At 32.3% G+C, this 19,752-nt stretch overlaps 3 protein-coding genes across 7 annotated transcripts in view; all 3 read right to left on the bottom strand.

Moving 5' to 3' along the window:
* Positions 1-6,827, bottom strand: part of LNO1 (Nuclear pore complex protein) — a 28,131-nt gene extending 21,304 nt beyond the window's left edge. The window contains exons 1-5 of one of the 5 annotated variants that reach the window (XM_089724543.1): positions 6,137-6,827; positions 5,875-6,046; positions 5,453-5,599; positions 3,880-4,004; positions 748-860 (exon numbers count right to left, since the gene is read on the bottom strand). In XM_089724543.1, coding sequence (XP_089580669.1) covers positions 748-860; positions 3,880-4,004; positions 5,453-5,599; positions 5,875-6,046; positions 6,137-6,571 — 992 coding nt within the window. In that variant the 5' untranslated portion in view covers positions 6,572-6,827. Of the gene's footprint in view, positions 1-747; positions 861-3,879; positions 4,005-4,394; positions 4,639-4,827; positions 5,179-5,237; positions 5,393-5,452; positions 5,600-5,874; positions 6,047-6,136 lie in introns of those variants that run through there. The other 4 variants (XM_089724542.1, XM_089724544.1, XM_089724546.1 and 1 more) reach the window with 4 other exon arrangements.
* A 1,502-nt stretch (positions 6,828-8,329) lies between these two features.
* Positions 8,330-9,542, bottom strand: LOC110010245 (uncharacterized). Its single transcript, XM_020682061.3, has 3 exons — positions 9,430-9,542; positions 9,217-9,296; positions 8,330-9,061 (listed from the first exon to the last, which is right to left on the bottom strand). Exons 1-3 carry the CDS (start codon positions 9,447-9,449, stop codon positions 8,523-8,525), a joined length of 639 nt encoding a protein of 212 aa, XP_020537720.1. The 5' UTR covers positions 9,450-9,542; the 3' UTR covers positions 8,330-8,522.
* An 8,900-nt stretch (positions 9,543-18,442) lies between these two features.
* On the bottom strand, positions 18,443-19,752 carry LOC110010246 (uncharacterized). Its single transcript, XM_020682062.3, has 2 exons — positions 19,547-19,752; positions 18,443-19,187 (listed from the first exon to the last, which is right to left on the bottom strand). Exons 1-2 carry the CDS (start codon positions 19,632-19,634, stop codon positions 18,646-18,648), a joined length of 630 nt encoding a protein of 209 aa, XP_020537721.1. The 5' UTR covers positions 19,635-19,752; the 3' UTR covers positions 18,443-18,645.

Raw genomic sequence — 19,752 nt, 5'->3', positions numbered from 1 at the left:
TTATTAAAAAATTATTACTAGTCATAAGGAAGGATATCTTATCTTATCCCCAAATATGGAAAGGAAAACAATGTGAGATTAAATGGGATTATTAATCACTGACAATCCTTTCTTTTCCAAGTTCAATAAACCCCCGAACGAGAAATAACTCTTATCCTACCCGTTTTCTTTTCCCTTCCTTTCCTATTACTTCTCCCAATATGCAACTTCATTATATTTTCATATAAAAGTTTCTAACTTGTCATTGCCCAATGGGGAATTGGATAAAAAGTTCATATGGTAGCTGGTAAAAGAAGTGCTGAGGATTGGTAGAACATAGTCAATGAACCCAAACTAGAATTCAATTGATACCCGAAAAAATTCTTGTGCTGAAAAATCCTTAGCCTGTATACCACCTGATAGCATGGACGAAGATACAACCATGTTTCTAAAGGCAAAGATAATAGCAGAACCTAAAAATAGAAGCAAACAAATTAAAATTTTATTGAATTCTATGACTTCCAAATATATAAGATAAGAAGTTGATTACAAAATCAACTAATCTGAAATACAGAAATAAAATTCAACTGAATTACGCATAGATCAATTGGATAAGATAGGACAATGTAGTTTTATGGTTACTTCAAGTATGAAAAAACTAAGATAAAAATTCGGATGAGCAATTTAACCAAAAAACGAAAGTCATAAAAAATTTGAAATATCAAGTATATAGAAAAGCTTAACAGATACAGGATCATCACCACATACCATGATGCCAAATAGCTCAAGGACAAGTAAGGCCCACTTCCATAGGGAACAATGTCATCAATGAGACCATAAAATGAGTCATAGAATGACAACACAGATGGCTTGGAAGAAGCCTGCAAAAGAGATTTTGTAAGAACAATCGTCAGACAATTAGCAAGCAAGCAAATAAATGGCAATTAATTAATTACTGTATGCACTTATTTGTTCATGTACTTCTCCAGGAACATGGGGTCTAAGACAAATACTCACTAAAGAATAAATAAGAAGTGATGAGGATGGGGAAGAAACAAGGAATTAGACACTCCCTGGCAACAAATACAATGCAAATATGAAGTATATCATGCGCTAAAGAAATTTGAGATCAGATACCTGTAAGCGTATGGATAACAGAAAAGACAATGCATTAATTTTTGAAAAAAAAAAGGTGATATATGAATTTACAGGTGAAATATGCATGACACAACACTTCACTACTCCTTTGTTTCTACTAATGGCAGGATAACATGTCATAATTTAACACAATGAACCAGTAAAATCCTTGTCGTCGATCAAATATATGCCAACTTAACCAAATCTAAGTAACATAAACCAATCCAACAACGTTACAAATTATCTAGTGTTAGGGCTGTAAATGAACCAAGCTCGAGCTTATCAAATGAGCTCAACCTCAATCCATTTGCTCGCAAGCCAGCTCGATAAAGCTGGCCGTATATAGTAATGTTAATCAAACCTACATCAAACGATGTCATTTTGATTAGGGTTTTCAAATTCATTTCAAATCAAAAAACCTTGCTCTACTTTTCCGTCATGTTTTCTCTCTTTCATTTTTTGACTTCTCAGCTGTTTCTCTCAACTTCCTCTTTCCAAAATAGAACACCTCTCAACTTCTGCTCAGCTCAGCCTCATTGAGCACCTCCACTGTTTGCTCTCATACACCATGCTCCATTGACTGTGGCTCTGTTTCATTCAACCAATCTCTTGAATTTCCACATTGTAAATCCTAAACTGTGCTCTGTGTTATGCTGTATTCCATCCACCATTTGTGTGACTGTGACTGCGATTCCCTCTTTTGAAATCTGCAACCCAGGTTTTTTTTTTTTTTTTTTTTTTTTTAAGTTTCTTCAAGTTTATTTAATTTTGAAAACCAGAAAAAATGATTTAGTGAAATGAGAAAACCCATTTCATGTTTTTGTTTATTTGATCAAATATCGCAACAAGGTTATGTGATATTGATTATCTGGTGCTCAAAATTGGTCCTTTCGGGTAATTTTGGGTTTATTTTGCTGCATATGTATATTTTTTTGTTTTTTCTGATTCTTGGGATTTTAGTTTTTCAATTCATTGGTTTTGATTTCTAATTCTTCCTTCTGTGGGTTGCTGTTGCTGAAAGTCTAGAAGATTTTTCTCATCTTGCAAATAAATGCAGAACTGTCTCCATGTGTATGCCAATATGTTGGATTTATGGTGTTTGCAATAACAGGTTCTATCTTGGTGGAAAGGTGAAAATTGTTTTGGGCTTATTGGAGTATCAAATATACATATACATATAACAGAAAAGTATGTCTGCAATCTGCTTGTGCTTTTGAGCTGCTTAAATATGTCTCGCTCTCTTGTGCTTTTGAGCTGGTTTTATTTGTGGTGGAAAATGAAAATTTTTTCTTCATATTTAGCTTATTTGCCCATCATATCAGCAAAATACATGGTCTTACAGTTTTGATTCTTAGATTTGAGTGTTTGTCACAATAAGAACTATTGTTAAGTCATCTTTTAATCTTGAATTTAACAACATGGTCTATGTATATTAGTATATGATTTGTTTCTTTAGCTACTGACCTTGAGATTTTTTTTTCCATTTTTATTTCTTCCTAAATCAGAATTCACATTCTGTTCTTGGTTCCTTAGTTCGCTAAGAGCATTATGGTTTTGAGTTACTTGTTTATTATTGGTTTCAGGCTTGTCAAGCATGAAGCTAACAAGACAATTAAGATATGGAAATAAGATGAAAATGCCACCCTAGAAACTCATACCCCTGACTTCAACTTCAAGCCGCCAATAAAGATTTGACTATCCTAATGGTTACAATGTGTAATCTTTCTCTGAGATTTATATATTTTAAAATTAAATAATTTACATGGGTAGCTTGAGGTATGCTTAAGTTAGAAAATGTGGTTCTCCCATTTCATGAGATATATTATTTTTTGAAAGAAATTTAGGTTTATTCTGGTTTATTACAAATATAAAGTTCTCTAATGGCTGTTACTTTTTTACTATTACTATGGCTGATTAACATATCCACCATTAAGTCTATCCCTTAGTTCATTTTCATTTGTTTTCTAAAATCAGAGAGCAGAAACCTCCTAAACGGATAAGTGCGCTAAAATGTAAGTAGCTAAATAATCAGTATATGATTAACTTGCTTTTATCATTTTCAAGCACTTGCTCTACCAGAGTCTTGCAATGAAGGGTATTTAGGTGCATTGAAGCTAGAGTAACTTCCTACCTTCGAAGTTGACTGCTGATAAAATTGTTCAATATATTTGTGCTGGTCTGCTAGATTTCGAGCTTGAGCTCTGCTATTTTTAAACAAGACAAGCTTGGTTATTTTTGAACGGGACGAGCTCGAACTTGGGTTGAGGCCTAGCATATCCTTATCAAGCCAAGCTAGTGTAGCTGTAAGATGTATGTCTTATTGCAAATGCAACTCGACCCGCTAGAGTTTATGACCCTGACTTAGTTAAACATAAGCAAAAATTAGCTCCCGAACAAGATTCTACAAGCTTTATGCCTTTTATACTTCTACAGTGTGCTCAAAAGCAAACTTATGATGTAACTGAATATAAGTTGCCTACAAGTCGTGGAATCACACAACCTATCACTAAAAAGTTCCAATTCATGTTATTGATGTCAGTAAAAGCAAGGTTTACAAGGAGCTATACCAGTACCAATGTTGTGAAATACAATTGAAATAGAAATTCAGAACATATGACTACAGATACCTTCCAAGAAACACTAGAACAGTAGCTACAAACAGTAAAACGGAAAATACGACTGTGATAAAGGCAAAACCAAATTATTCAAGTTCAAAAACAAAATAAGATTAGTTAAGCCTAGTTCATGGAATAATTTACTCACATCAGTAATTTTGCAATCTTTGCTTCTGATTACTTGAAGAAGGTAATTTTCCTCCCTTCCATCAGCAGTTTGTTGAAAGCATCCAACAACAATGCTGTCAGGAAGTACCCACCTGATAGAATCCACTGGTGCAGTTATTAGAGAAATGTCTTAGTTTCAAAAGTTCACAGAAAAATTATGTCAAGCAGACTAGAGAAAGAAAATAAAATATATACCTTAAGTAAATATGCACACATAAATGTCAAGCTCATCAATTGTTGGGATTAGGCAACTTGTTTTTATTTTTGTTTTTCTTTCCAATTTCTCATCTTTTAAATGATTCTCATAGCATCATAGGGTTTTAAACAAATTGTTGCCTTTTAATACTACTTTTTTAGAATTTCTAGTATAGATCAAGGCATGGTAAAAATTCAGATAGCTAATTTTAATATTGCAAATATAAATAAACTGACAAAATAATTTCCTCCTATAAGGTTCACAACCTCCTACAAAGCAAAGCAAGTAGAAAAACCAACCATTAGTGAAAATAATCCCATTGTTCATCAGAACCGCACACATTATTGTTACCAACAAAATGGTTCATAACTCCCTAATAGAGTTTCGCTTATGTCCTGATGTGAAAAATATTAATACTTGAGAACCTAGGTGCCAACTGATAAATAGACAGCAGCTGAGGGGTTTGGTGCCTGCAGCATCTGCTCAGAAACCAGAGAAAACTCTAGGATCCCTACTTCTCTAGCCTACCCAGTGGAGAGAGATTCTTCAAAATGTTCGCACCAGATGTTTGCCTCCAATGTCAGGGTAAAAGTAGGCACACGTAAGCAACAAATACTATGATGCCTGCACCAGGTGGACTCCTAATAAAAGTAATCTGCATAATCTTTAAAAAAATAATTATAAAACCACCCAACAATTTATATGCAAGAGATTTATAATGCGAAGTCTCACCACATAAGCCACCCATATCAGCAATAGGTGAAACATGCTTAAAAACTTTGGGTTAACCAACTTCACAACAGCACATGAAACATTAAGAACTCCAAGACAGCAATTAACTCCACAGAGAAACACAAGAAACAAGGTGAACATTGTCAAATTTCACTCCATACAAATAATATTGAAAGAACGCTATTGGACTTGGATACATATCAGCACTTCAACTTATATCTTGAGGTTTTACAAATAAGCTGCCTACTTAGCAATCAATTTCAGAAGAACTAGTTCTACCATCCTGCTTTGCAACCACAACAAAGTAGGAGAAATCAGCAATAATAAGGGGAAAAGTCGTGCATGTGGTTTAGGAATACAACATAAGTAATTCATATCCTAGGTGTGGATTTAATAAATGAAAGGTGTACCTCCCAAAAAAGTAAAACATACTTCCGGATCCCCACAACCAGAAAGAAAGTTCTTCCAGTCCATGTGTGTCTATGTGCATGTATAACAAGATTATTTCTTTTTTTTTTTTTCTTTTTCTTTGTTGTGTGTGTGTGTGTGTGCGCGCGCGTGTGAGAGAGAGAGAGAGAGAGAGAAGAAATGCTTTGTAATGGAAGTAATATCCACAAATAAATACCTTTAACTCGGCAGTTGTCATCCGAATCACCAATCCATGACTTGACAGGTAAGGATATGCGCAGCCTTTCCTTGAATTTAGATGAAAATATGTGGAGAATATTCTCTCTTGCCACAACAATATACTTTCCCTTTAAACTCCATTCAACTATCAAAAACAACGAGCCCAAGTTAGCCAGAGATATATCTAGTAAGAGTAGATACTTTACCACTAATTTCATAAAAGAAACGAGAGAGAGAAAGGAACAATCTTTATGTGATAGTTATCAGGCAAAGGTAAAAATTACATCAGGAAACTGAAATTACCAACACAACTAATGAGTATATATATGCTTTAAACTTAGATGTGTACACTGAGTAGTTCTATATTCATCAAATGTGTTATACGTATCCATGAAATAACGGGGGGGAGAGAAAGCATACCAGCATCTACGTTATCCATTAATTCTTTAAGAGGGGAACCAAGAGCACCACGATATAGCTTGCCATGATTTGAAAGAACAAGATAAGAAGCTTCTGATCTCCTTCTCCATTGTATGTCCTTGACAAAAACACTTGACTCGCTCAATGAACAAGAGAAAGACGGCTTTAGCTCCTGCAACAAACACCGAGTCATTCTACTAAAAACAAATAAACTGAAAAATGAAAGGAAAAGAGAGACAGAGTAAGGGTATAAGGTACTTGCTTTGTTGAGAAGAGAATCGACAGAGAAGAAATGAACATCTGCTGCAATACAGACGGCAAGAGTAGAAGAATCGGTAGAGAGAGAAAGAATGTGAACTTTTCCAATAGGAACATCTACAATACACAACTGTTGTACAGAAGTAGAACTCCCGTTGGCCTCAATCTGGACGGCAGCGTCCATAACGTCCTTTGTTTTGGCAACGCAAAACCCTAAAGGATGGGCAAGGAAGATGAGGCGGTGGAGCTCAGAGACGGCGAGGGTACGAGAGGGAGGAGATTGTAAATCGAAAAGAGGAGGAGATTTAGATTGATCATTTACAATAGGAATTGATTTGCCGATTCTGTCGAAGAAGTAATCTCCAGAATCCATATGAGAACCTTCCATATCTTCTTCAATTTCTACTTTTCTTATGCTTGTATCATCTTCCGAAGCCATTATCGGATTTTCAAAAGGAAAATGGTAAAGTTGTTTAGCAGAATATGGGTTTAGCAGCGGTAGAGTAATTCACCCTCTGCAGGGGTTTGGTTTGTTACTTTGTTTGGGTTTTGGGCGGGAATAATAGCAGCCGCGGAGAGTCGAGCATCACACCTCACAGCTCTTGATGCTCTAAAACGCCGTCCTTAAACACCATTTACTGAATTGAATAGAAATGGGCTTATTTTCACCGGGTGTCCCCCAATTTAGGAGGTATTACTGTATGGTGCTTCATCTTAATTTTGTCACTGAACACCGTTTTAATTTTTATTTTTATTTTTATTTTTGTAACAACAAAGGGACTGTTACCTATTCCCGTTAAAAGAACAGGCCGGATTTAAAACTGTCTTTTAACTTTTTATTTTTGTAAAATCAAAAAGACTCTCAAAGGTGAGAAAAAAATTATAAATTAAGGCAAGTCATGTTCACCTCCATCTTCCTCCTCTCTGTTTTCCTACCCATCTCCGCTCTCTCCCTCTCTCTACTTAACATCTCTCTGCTTAACAACTCATTGCATTTATCAAAATCCAGCAAACAATACCAACAAGGTTATTGTTGGGGGTAATAATTGACTTTAATCCTAATAAGAGTGAAAATACAAATTTGATATTCGAAAAATGCACTTTTCATGAATAATTTTAAAGTATTCTACACTCATTAACTTCATGAATTTATCAATTACAGGAACGCATAGATTTTAACTTGAAAAGGTTCATTTTGTGAAAGTTTTTGGTTAAACTAATTAACTAATCTTATCCAATTTAATAAGATTATCCTTTGAGAAATGTAAGCAAAGCATTATTATTAAAAATGTAGATATGAACTTTTAAAAAACCAAATGATTTTTGGACTTCCTAATTAATATACTTGTATTATTATTATTTTTTGTTATTGTTATAAATCAAACTAGTGCCAACTTGGGAGTGAGAGCTTCTTGTTGAACATGTAGGGAGTGCCACCACCACAAAGATTATGATAAATTTGGTGACCTCTCCTATCTTAAAGTTTTGTATAACTTTTATATAATATTATCACATATTAATCATCCAGTATTTCAAGCCCACTAACCCAATTAATTTACATCTCGATTCACATTAGGCAAGCCTACGAAGAGAAGGCAAAGTGCTCTCTCTAGAATATTTAAAGGGACTCCATACCTAAACTCAAATTTGAAATCTCTAGTTAAAAGAGAAGGGATCCGTATCATCTCATCTCGTCACAGGACTCAGGGGTAATGTTATCAAATATTTAAGTGCATTAGACTGGTTGCTAGACTTAGACATATCTAAAAATTTGCATAAATCGATTTTGTGAAGCTAAAAAATTATGGGGTTAGTAGTAAACATTTGGTGGTTCAGAAATAAAATATTGAAGCTCCGAAAAATCCCAAGTAAGATTTTGATTTTCTAAGAAGTTTGGTGATGGTCTTGAAATTAACAACTTGGTCTATGTATGTTAGTATATGATTTGTTTCTTTAGCTACTGAGCTTGACATGTTTCTTCATTTTTATTTCTTCCTAAGTCAGAATTCAAAGTCTGTTCTTAGTTCCTTTGTTTGCTAAGAGCATTGTGGTTTTGAATTGCTTGTTTATTATTGGTTTAATAAATATTTGAACTATCATAATGATTGCAATGTGTAATCTTTCTCTAAGATTTATACATTTTAAGTTAAATATGGTAGCTTTAGAAATGCCTAAGTTAGAAAATGTGGTTGTTCCATTTCATGAGAAATATTATTTTTTTGAAAGAAATTTCCAATTCAAGTAATTCAAGTAAAGAAATTGAAGAAACACAGTTCAAGTAAAACACAGTCTAAAACATAGTCTTGAATTTCCAATTCCAGAAAAAAAAAAAAAAAAAAAGCAACATAGTCTAAAACAATAGTCTGAGATTTCAATTTCAAATGCTCAGTTCAAGGAGCCACCCTTTCAACGATTATCCGCTCAATGCTGCATTGGAAATAATACCAATCCCCATTAAAATCTAACTCCACCAAGTCCTCTTCACTTGGGTAAGGGTCATATATATCCAGCTGACCACTAAATATCACTCTAAATCCAGGCCAAACCGTCTGCCTAGTAACATTTTGACGTGGCTGTTCATTGGTATAGAGGCACCAGTGGCGGTGAAGGAGGGCAAGCATCTGCTCCCGATTCATATTAAAATACCAATCCATATCATACAACTTCTGCAACTGATTCGGTGGAGTTCTCAACAGAATTGGAATCGTAGGAGCTCCACTTCCAAGTCCACCTTGTCCACCTCCACCGCCACCTTGTCCACCTCCGCCAGCACCAGCACCAGCACCAGCACCAGAAGCAGAACCTCCATTTGCACCACCATCATTTGCAGCCCCTTGACGAGTTGCACTTCCTCCGTTGCCAGGTAAACCAGGAGGATCTGAAACTCTCTGTCTTTGAACAGAGCCATTTGATGATGCGTGGCTTATTCCTACAACAAACATAACTAAATCAAATGACAAACACAATAAAACAAGTAGCGAAACAAGATCAGTAATAAATATGTTCGCATCTGTTATTAAAAATAAACAAGTACCGAAACAAAAAACAAACATGGTGGAGAGAGAGAGAGAGAGAGAAGACTACCTGTTGCAGAAAGAGCTCCAAAATTACAAATTTTAGGCGAAACCAAATCCATAGGTGAGGAGTAATCTCCAAACTTAGCACTATTCATGGAAGCAACAATGAATTAATATATGCATTTAAAACGACATATGAAAATATAAAGCATATAATATCGAACTCAAAGCATATGAAAATGAAAAATCAAACTCAGTTAAAAGTGAGGATGTTGTATACATTTTCAAAACATCCACCATCTTTGTCTCTTATCTTGGAGCAGAGAGAGCGAAAAGGAGGGAGATATGTGATTTGAAGCGATTTCTCTGTTTCTTTTCTTCACGCAGAACTGATTTTTTGGTCTGTGATACAAATTTGAGAGACACCTTCATATATCCTACATGGGAGAGCGAGGGAAGGAAATATTGGCGTGTTTTTTTTTTTTTTTTTTTTGTGAAAGGAATTGCATACTCATCGCGTATCGGTGCCCCGTATATATAGCCATTCAAAAAAAAAAAAAAAAATATTTATAACAGGTAAGGGTATTGATGTCTTTTAGGCTCCATTTATTTCTATTAAATAACTTGTAGGAAAATATTTTTTATAATTTTTCATTGTTTTGACATTTTTCATAATTTTCCATTGTTTAATGTGTTCACTAAAATAAGACAACAAAAAATATTTATTTACTCAAAGGAAAATGACTTATATTTACTTGATCAAAGAAAAATTTAAGTCATTTTAAAAAAAAATGATAGTAAAATATTTTTGGGATATTGACAAATTTATTATAACCTTATAAATTCATATTTTTTTAATTTATTAATCACCAGTAATCACTACTATCAATCACCATTCATCACCAGCCACACCGACACCGGCGATTTTCATAATTTACCATTTTTTAATTTTTCTCATATTTAATAATAAAATTTCATTATTATAAATATTCTTATAATCTTATGAGTTAAAAACTTTAATATTTTTTTAACTAATTCTCAATATTGTAACTAAATAATGAAAAATAAGTTATTTGAAAAATATTTTTCAAAAGAAAACATTTTCCAAATTAAGTTATTATCCGAAAACAAATGGAGATTTAGATTAGAAAATGGAAAAAATAATAATAAAGAGTAAAAGCTTTTTAAAATGATAAATTTTGATTAGTTTGATTTTTGTATGATCCCATACACAAATGTAGCCAATCCTTAAACCCTTTTAGAATACTAATCATTTCTTTAGACCGGCTTGATTTCATAGGTTTCATTTATTTTACCATATAAAGTTAATTTAGATTTCGAAGTCAAATAAGCAATGATAAGAATAATTCCATTACAAGTTTCTTTAGTGTTTTTTTTTTTTTTTTCCTCTTTGATTTCAGATTGTTGATTCAATTGAATTTTTTCTTTTTAATTAGTTATTCCTAATGAGGAAAAAAGTTATCCAACTTCAATTTATTTAGGTTTCATTATAGACAAAAGATACTATCATAGACTACACAGCATGGATTACCCTCCTCTTTGCATAATATTTCCTAAATTGGTGATAACTTTTATAGTTGAGAGAATTTAAACTCGAGACCTCCTATTCTCTACGTTTCTTACAAAACTTTCAAAGACCAATTAGACCACATCTGATTGGCTATATCAAATATCATTTAACCATTTGAATATAGCCTGAATAAATGAATTAAATATTTAGATTTTTTTTTTTGCACACCAAGGCATACCCTACTGGTAAGTGCATAGATGACCCGATTATAAATTCAGATTCGAATCCCTCTTCCCCGGTACTTAAAAAAAATATTTAGATTTTTTTTTTTTTGTTTTGAAAATGAAAATGCATGTATATGATTTGCATTACTGTGCAAAACATCACAAATGATAGATGGTGGGACAAGACATAGAAACAGTTGCTTGAGCCAAGACATGGGCACGTTAGTTCGCTAATTTCTCCTCAAACAAAATAGACACTATAGAGAGGTCTCTAATGAGCATTCTACAATCTTGAACTAAAAGACACTATAGACATAGGCACACTAATTCGATCGAGAACCTTAGTGTTAATAGCTTGAACCACCCTTAAACATCACTTTCCACAACCAACTCCATACCACAGAATCAATTTTGGAACCAGCTTGATACTTTCTCGATACCCAAAACTTCAGTAAGAACGGGTTCATGAACATTCTCCATCGAGCACATCATACATCCACATTAATTTTACGATATTATAAGGTATTTTATGAGATATTCTAGTGATTTAGGAGATAATTATCTGCATTTTAAAGATTTCAAATATATAGATATTATCAAGAGATCAGTGTTCGGTTTATAACACGTCTTCCTTGCAATAGGTTTTGTCTTTGTTTCTTGCAGGCGGGCTATTCAAAGGATCTTGCATTTGTACAAACTCTTCGTTCCGTAATCTGGCCTATATATATGGGCTCCTTCTTTCACTGTTTCACACTTTCATCCAGTGCTTCTCTCTCTACGAAGTTTCTCTCATTAGTAAGCTCTTCTCTTTCCTCTCTCTTTTCCATCTGTTCTAAATTTTCGTTATTTTGATCATACGGGTTCTTCAAGTCAGGGTGAAGTTCATAACCTCTTGAGTGACTCTGAGAATTCTATAACCGCACTTAATAATGATATTACCAACATCCCTAAAGATATTGAGGAATGCATTAAGGCGAGGAAAGAGAACGTCAAAATTGTTAGTACTTCTTCTGATATCGACAAAGCCGAGCTCCTAGATATATCTTTGGTGTACCACATACCAGCCGAATACAAACTAGTTCGCTCATCTGAACAAATGAGAGCGAATGAGTGTCTAGCTTCAAATTCTTTAATATTGTGTGAGGAGGATCTAAGATCGGGTGTTAGGCTATCTTAAGTGAGCCTGCAGTTGATTTTTGTAATGAATATCAACTCACCATAAGCCAAACACATCCTAACGGAATAAGAATATTATATGGCTTAGCCATGCTCGCCGTCAAGACAACAGTCACCTAAATTACTGGCAAGATCAGGTCACTGATGGTGAAAGAATTATGTTGAATGATTAAAAGAGAAAATGCAAATGATGAATATTTAGGTATATGTCAATGTCCAAAAATGGTCATCTCCACTGTTAGCCTATGGCATTATGTTAACGGTTTTTTTTTTTTTTTTTAAATAAAAATTGTCTCTCAAACGTTAATTCTGAGAATCAAAACTTAAAGATAAAATATAGAAAATTACTCATTTAATGATTAAGATTTACTTACTTGTCATTTTGTTAAATAATCTTTAATTAAAATTGCTTAGTAATGTATTTAAGTTTGAATGCTGGTAATTGAAGACCTGTCAATGTCTAACTTGGTGTTTTTATCTGGGGTGAGCATTCGGTTTCGTCATTTGGCCAATTTGATTTATCGAATAAGTATTCAGTTAAAATTTCGATTAGATAAAATTAAATTTTTTGATGACCAATTAAAAGTTAATTAGATCGAATTAATTAAATTATCGACTCTCAAAACTACGTCGTTTTAATTAAGTAGATAATATTTTGATTAATTTTATTTCGGTTAAAGTCGGCTAATCATAGGTTTCGATTAAATACGGATGATTAATTAGGTTTTCATTTTACTTTAGTGCAGTTAATGATCAAAATTAATTTCATTAAGTTCAATTAGATTTGGTTAAGTTAAAAATACTTTTGGTTAATTACTTAAGTTAAAAATGTTACTCAAATTGATCAAATTTGTCGAATGTTCACCTTTATTTTTGTCTTCTTTATATATAACACTAGACGTATACTTGCGCAATGTGCGGGGTTTTTCTATATTAATCAGAACTAATAAATTGAAAGCCATGCTTTGCAAGTTTTACAATCTTTCATCAATTTTTTTTGACAGAACTGTTGAGGAGAAACAAAATTTTGTAGTAGCTCTTAATTGATCGATAGTGATTATTACTTGCAACTACTTTGAAATGCTTAATCTTGAAAATGCATCATTCTACCAATAATTACTTATACCTAATAACTTGATTTTCCCTGATCGATACATGATTTGCAATTACCTTTTCATCTATAAGCGCCATATCTAAACTTATAAGTTCAGAATCATTTTTGAGATCTACAGACTCTCGTATCCTACATATTCTAATCACTAGCAACCAATCATCCATTGTCCTATTTATTTCATGAACAAAACCTCTTCGTTCTTTTTCCACAAAAACATTTATTTTATTTGAAAAGCTTAAAAAACTAATATTATTTTTATTGTTCATATTAGAAAAGATAATAAAAAGCTAATGCTTATAAGGTTTGTAGTAGTAGAAAGAATTTCAAAATCTCATGTTATAATTATTATTAATGTAATAATAACATTTTTTACGCAATTACTATGATTAAGCAGATTATAAAAGGCAATTAACATTTATTAGAAGATTTTAAATCATTAAAATGAAGCGTTTAATTTCGTTTTGAATTCCACTCTCCATTTAAAGAGGGTAATATTCAAATTTTGAATAATGATTTTCCTTAAAAGTCATTAATATTTATTAACTCAGATTTAATTCCTGTTAAAGTACAATTATATAAGGTAACTAACGTTTGCTTACATACATACTAGCTGCAAATGCTTCTATTAGAGTTAAAGTATCTAAAGGACAAACTGCATATGCTAATGAGTCTAAGGCACGTCTGAAGTGTGGTAGACAATCGATTTTAAGGATAAAAATCTTAGAAAAGGAAAGGAGGAAATATTTAAGATGGTCAAACTCTAGAAGAGCAAATTGTGGAAGAAGTTCCTAGACATTACTAATAAGTTTTCAGAAGAAACTCAAGTACCTGAAATCATTGAAAATTATGAGATCTTTATAAATTATGTCATATTAGGACAAGTATAAAACTAGTATAAAATAAACATCAACTTTAAATATAACGCTTGAAATTGTGAAAAATGATGAGGATCTTGAGCATATAGTCCATTGAGAATATATATATAAAATTGATTGGCAAAAATAGAACGACGCATGTGACATTTAAATTTTCTTGAAAAGTAAATTTTGAAATTTTAATATGGGTATCAAGAGATGTCAAACTAGTAGAATACAAATATGTATTTGTGCGAAATTGAGATGGAGTCATGAGATATAAAGTAAACTTATTACACATGTTTTTTTCATAAAGAACTGACATTGATTATGAGCGTAAATACCCTCAACTGGTGGATACAATTATAATTTGATATTTGATTAGTTTGTCAATTTATAAAAATTCAAAATACGTATAATGAGTTAATGGTTGCCTATTTATACGCTAACTTGATGTAGATATATATATGAAAACCCCTGAAGGATTCTAGTTGCTTAAAATATAAAGTTAAATTCTCGAAAAATTTATTCAACTAATATTATAGATTTCTATATGGATTAATGAAAAATAATATCCATGAAATATTGAAAAATGCTTTAAACAAGAAAATTAAGACCTCGAGAAATTTATTCAAGATTTCTATATGGGATAAAGAAATCTCAATGCATACAGTATAATTGTCTTAATAATATTTATGGTTGAAAAAATATTATATTATATTATGATTATATTGTATATTCTTTTGTTAAAAGTCACATGTTTTCATACTTTTGATATTTACTTTATATACTATCACGAGTAAGGTAATATCATGATTAATGAATATTTATTGAAAGAATATTATAATGATATTATTATATGTTCATGAATTTTATTTGTAAAGAGATTTTGAATATGAATTTATCAATATTTGGTTCATGAACATTATTGAAACTCTTGAAGAGTTTATAAAGATTATAGTTTTCTTAAAAGAAGAGTTTGAGAAGAAAGACATTGGGACTATAAAGTTTTGCTTGACCTGAAGATCGAACATTTCATAAATAAAATTTTGTCTATGAATCTATATATATGACTAAGTTATTAAAATGATTTTATATGAATTCCAATGGTTTTGAGGTCACTTGATAAGAAAATGATAATTTTTCAACTTTGAGAAAATTATGAAGAACTTATTATGTTAGATTATTTAATAATCTGTATGTGGCCCATGTGATTAAAGGGCTGATTCTAATTAAGGTGGCCCAAGATGATGGTTATTGGGCTTAATGGATAAGAGCCAGTTAGGATTTTAATACCCTTCCTCTGCCTTATAAAAGATAAAGGAATCAACAGATTAGGGTTAACACAGAAACAAGAGAGTGTGATGGCTACCTCAAACACATACGGAGATAGTTTGTTTGAGAGAGAGCTCATAAAAGAAACTCCCGCAGCTGTTAATTATTCTCTGACTATTAAGAGAGCACTTACAGACAAAAGGCCAGAGTGAAGAAACGTAGATCTGCTGTTACGGAGAGAATCGAATTGCCACAACGAGGTAACCCATAACATAGATATGCCGTTATGGATCAAGGTACGCTTCTGATTATTGTATATTCTTGTCAAACAAATTCTATGAACAATAGATCTGGGCTATATTAAAGATTATTCAACATATTAGTCCTGGAGTACTATATTTTAGTGTAATAAAGACACTAATGTATCTTGCTAGTCATATAACTAGATATAAGCATTTTTATAAATTTTATTTGCAAGATATAATTCTTTTTGAAAATGAAGAAATTGAATAGAGTTACATATGTATTTTGATATCTCCATGACATAATATAAATGAGTTATTCTATAACTAACATGAGGGGGAGTAAATACACATTATACTCTTTTTCCTTTTAACCAAGAATTTTTTCCACTGGGTTTTCCCAGTAAAGGTTTTTTAATGAGGCAGTATTTCAAAATATATTTAAGAAAAGAATAATACAGTCTTTTTTCTTCACTAAGATTTTTTTCTTAATTATCAAGAACTATATCTTCCTGATTTGTGTAGGACCTGTTAGGATTCCACTTATGTAACTATATATGTGTGGCTTCTCATCAATAATAAATACACTCTCGTATTATCTCCTTATTCTCCATGTGCTCTCTTTACTTCTCTCCCTATTTTTCTATTATTTATAACAGGTGTAACCATCAATTTCACCATGAATTTTTCAAGTAGTTGTAATTCTACCCTAAATCGATCTTTGTGCCCCGGACGCCTTAAACTTATTAATCTAGTTGCAATCACACTCTAATTTGGTTTTAGGGTGCAATTGCACCCTAAAAGTGAATTAGAGCACCATAAACTTATCAATTTGTTGCAATTTCATCCTAAAAACAAATTAAGGTTGAAATTATAATTAAAATAATATAAAAATTGACTCCATAACCAATCCAAATTTAGTTAAATGCAATACGTAACATTTGAATAACAAAAAAAAAAAAAAAAATTCCTTTGGCCTCTTTTGTCCTTCAACTTATTATCTTTCTCCCTTGTAGGAAATTAAATAATAGTTACAACGACAGTGACAAAAGAATCATCATATTTGTTTTGTTGTCTTAGGAAGTATATCCTTGAATTAATATTCAATTTATTATTTTATCATCTTTATTTTCCTCGCTTACTTTCTGTTCTCTCTTTCTCAAGAAAGCATATAAGATAGGTAAAGAAGATAAAGATGGCAGAGCTTGGACACTGTGAGGGTACGAGAGAGAGAGGAGATTGTAAATAGAAAAGAGGAGAATTAGATTGATCATTTACTATAGAAATTGGTTTGCGGATTTTGTTGAAGAAATAATCTCTAGAATTCATATGAGAACCTTCCATATCTTATTATTTTCAATTCCTCATTCTCTGATTTATATATTGATCTTTTAAAATAATTTTTAGGAAAAAATAATGGGGTTTTAAGTTTTGGCCTGATTGACATTTGAGGGCCTCTATTTCCAAAAATCAACTATAAAATTCCTAAATTTTGATTCCATCAACAGTTTGACCCTTCGGTCCAAAACACATAATTTTAAATGTTAAATCAATTAATGTGTAAGTATGAAAATACCCTCTACTTTTAACTTCACTTCTTAGCTTCAACCTCATCCACAGCATCACCATCTACTTCAACCTCCACTTTTTGTGATAATTAGGGAGTCAAATAAGTTTTCTTTGACTCAAAAACTGTTGGGATTCAATATTAATAATACGCAGCGAAATAATATAATTATAATAAATAATTATACCAATAGGGATCCGTGTAAACGATTAAAGCAATAAAATTTGTTTAAAAGAATACCCATTTTGCAAATTCCTCGAAACTTCAATCTACACGGCTAGGTTGTTGCAAATCACAAGTCATCCAAATGTCTAGCCTCTGGCTAGTAGTATCCATATAATTAGCCAATCAAAAAACTTTAAAATTATTTTAGATGGTTGAGAGATAAGAGTATATGATGGTGCTAGTTATTTTATGCTCTATGTTTAGTTTTGTGCAATTGCTTTAATACAAATATAAAACTCATAATTATAATTTATTTCGTAAAACAATACTGTCTCATGAACTTTATCTTTTATCAAGATTCAATCCATAGAATATAAAAAATAAATAACTGTCTTTTATTAATAATAAAATATTTATTACATGAAATATTATATCCAAAATATAACCAATTAAATTGACTATATGGCATATAACTAACAACAACCTCTTCCATGGGCTTCGAAACATCAATCTTAGAATAAATTAACAATTATTCCATGAAATAAAATTCAAAAGAAATAATTAAAAAAACCACATTTGCTGACGAATGTTTTACCTCAAACACTTTTCCTCTTGAATGATGGAACTGGAAGAGTATGCTCTTCAAAATATTTGAACCTTACTGAGTTCATATTGTCCTCAACTCTTCCTTCACTAAATAGTCAAATACTAAATATTAGAAAAATTTTTTAAATAATATACATAAATATATAAGCTAAATTAGCAAATTCAGAATAATATGAAAATGTTGCATATGGGGTGTTTATGAGAATTTTAAATATTTTCTCTCTCATTATAACTCACTTTATTGCAAACACTAACAGAAAAAAAAAATTTAAACAAAATTTAAACAAAAGACCAAACTGTTGACGAAATTGAAATTTAGAGATTTTATAATCGTTTCTTGGAAATAGAGGTTCTCCGGTATGAATTAGGTTAAAGCTCAGGGAGCCCATTATTTTATTTCCATAATTTCTTTTTCAAATGGAAGCATCGAAATATTAACCAAATTATATTGTCTCCTAACTCAATTAAGAGAGTGAATATTATTAGCATAAGAATTCAAAAACCTGCAGTCCTCTATAACTATATATAAGCAAACCAAATTCAGAAAACATCAACAATATTTGAACATAAAGCGATTCAACTCGATCACAACCGGCCCTCACAAGACTTCCCGGACTCCAGTCAGCTCTGCCATTGCAGGAGAACGATGACTATAGCCAGATAGACCGTTCAAGAAAAAAAAGCAACAACGTCTAAAACAAAGCCTAAACATAGTCTGAGATTCCAATTTGAAATGGTCAGTTCAAGCCAACCTTACAACGATTATCCGCTCAACCCCATAGCGGAACTGAGACCAATCCCCATCAAAATCTAACTCCATAAAATCCTCTTCATCTGGATAAGGGTTACATATATGCCGCAGACAACTAAATTTCACTATATATCCAGGCCATACTGTCTCCCAACTAACATTTTGACGTGGCTGTTGATTGGTATAGAGGCACCAGTAGTGGTGTAGGAGGGCAAGCACCTGCTCCAGATTCATATTTGAATACAATTCAATCTCGTACAACTGGTACAACTCATTCTGTGGAGTTCTCAAAAGAATTGGAATCTTAGGACGAGGAGTTACTCGTACACCTCCACCGCCGCCTCGTCCACTTCCACCTCCACCTTGTCCACCTTGTCCACCTCCACCAGCACCAGCACCAGCACCTCCACCTCCATTTGCACCATAATTTGCAGCCCCTTGATGGGTTACACTTCTTTCATTGCTAGGTAAACCAGGATAATATGAAACCCTTGGTCTTTTAACAAAGCCATCTGGTGATGCATGGCTCATTCCTACGAAACATACATCATTAAATAAATGAACAAACACAACAACACAATACTAATCCGATGATTTATACATACACGCACAGCTTAGCAGAAAGATAGCCAAATAATTCTTGTTCTGTTTTGCTTGCTAACAAAATCAGTAATAGAAAGTTCCCAGACGAAATAAAAATTACAGAATCACCTTGTATGAGATACCAGAAATTTGTATAGTAAAAATTACTAGAAAAGACGAAGTTAACAGAAATGGCGCTAATTAACTAGCATGAGATACAAGCCTTTTAGGAGAGATGTTTGCCATCTATCCTGGAAAGCAAATAAAAAACAAACATGCTGGAGAGAGAGAGAGAGAGAGAGAGGACTACCTGTTGCAGAAAGAGCTCCAGAATTACAAATTTCAGGCGAAACCGAATCCACAGGTGAGGAATTATCTTCAAACTTAGCACTATCCATGGAAGCAACGATGGATCAATATATGGATTGAAAACGACATGCACTTCAAAAACAAATATAAAATACAAAGCATATGAAGATTTAAAATCAAAAGAGATGATTTGAAGCGATTTCTCTG

Source organism: Jatropha curcas, chromosome 7, assembly GCF_041381405.1.
Source record: "Jatropha curcas cultivar XTBG-Jc1 chromosome 7, XTBG_Jcur_1.0, whole genome shotgun sequence".
NCBI classification, from domain to species: domain Eukaryota; kingdom Viridiplantae; phylum Streptophyta; class Magnoliopsida; order Malpighiales; family Euphorbiaceae; genus Jatropha; species Jatropha curcas.
The sequence above is the reverse complement of the archived record's forward strand: the minus strand, read 5'-3'. Positions and strand labels throughout refer to the sequence as shown.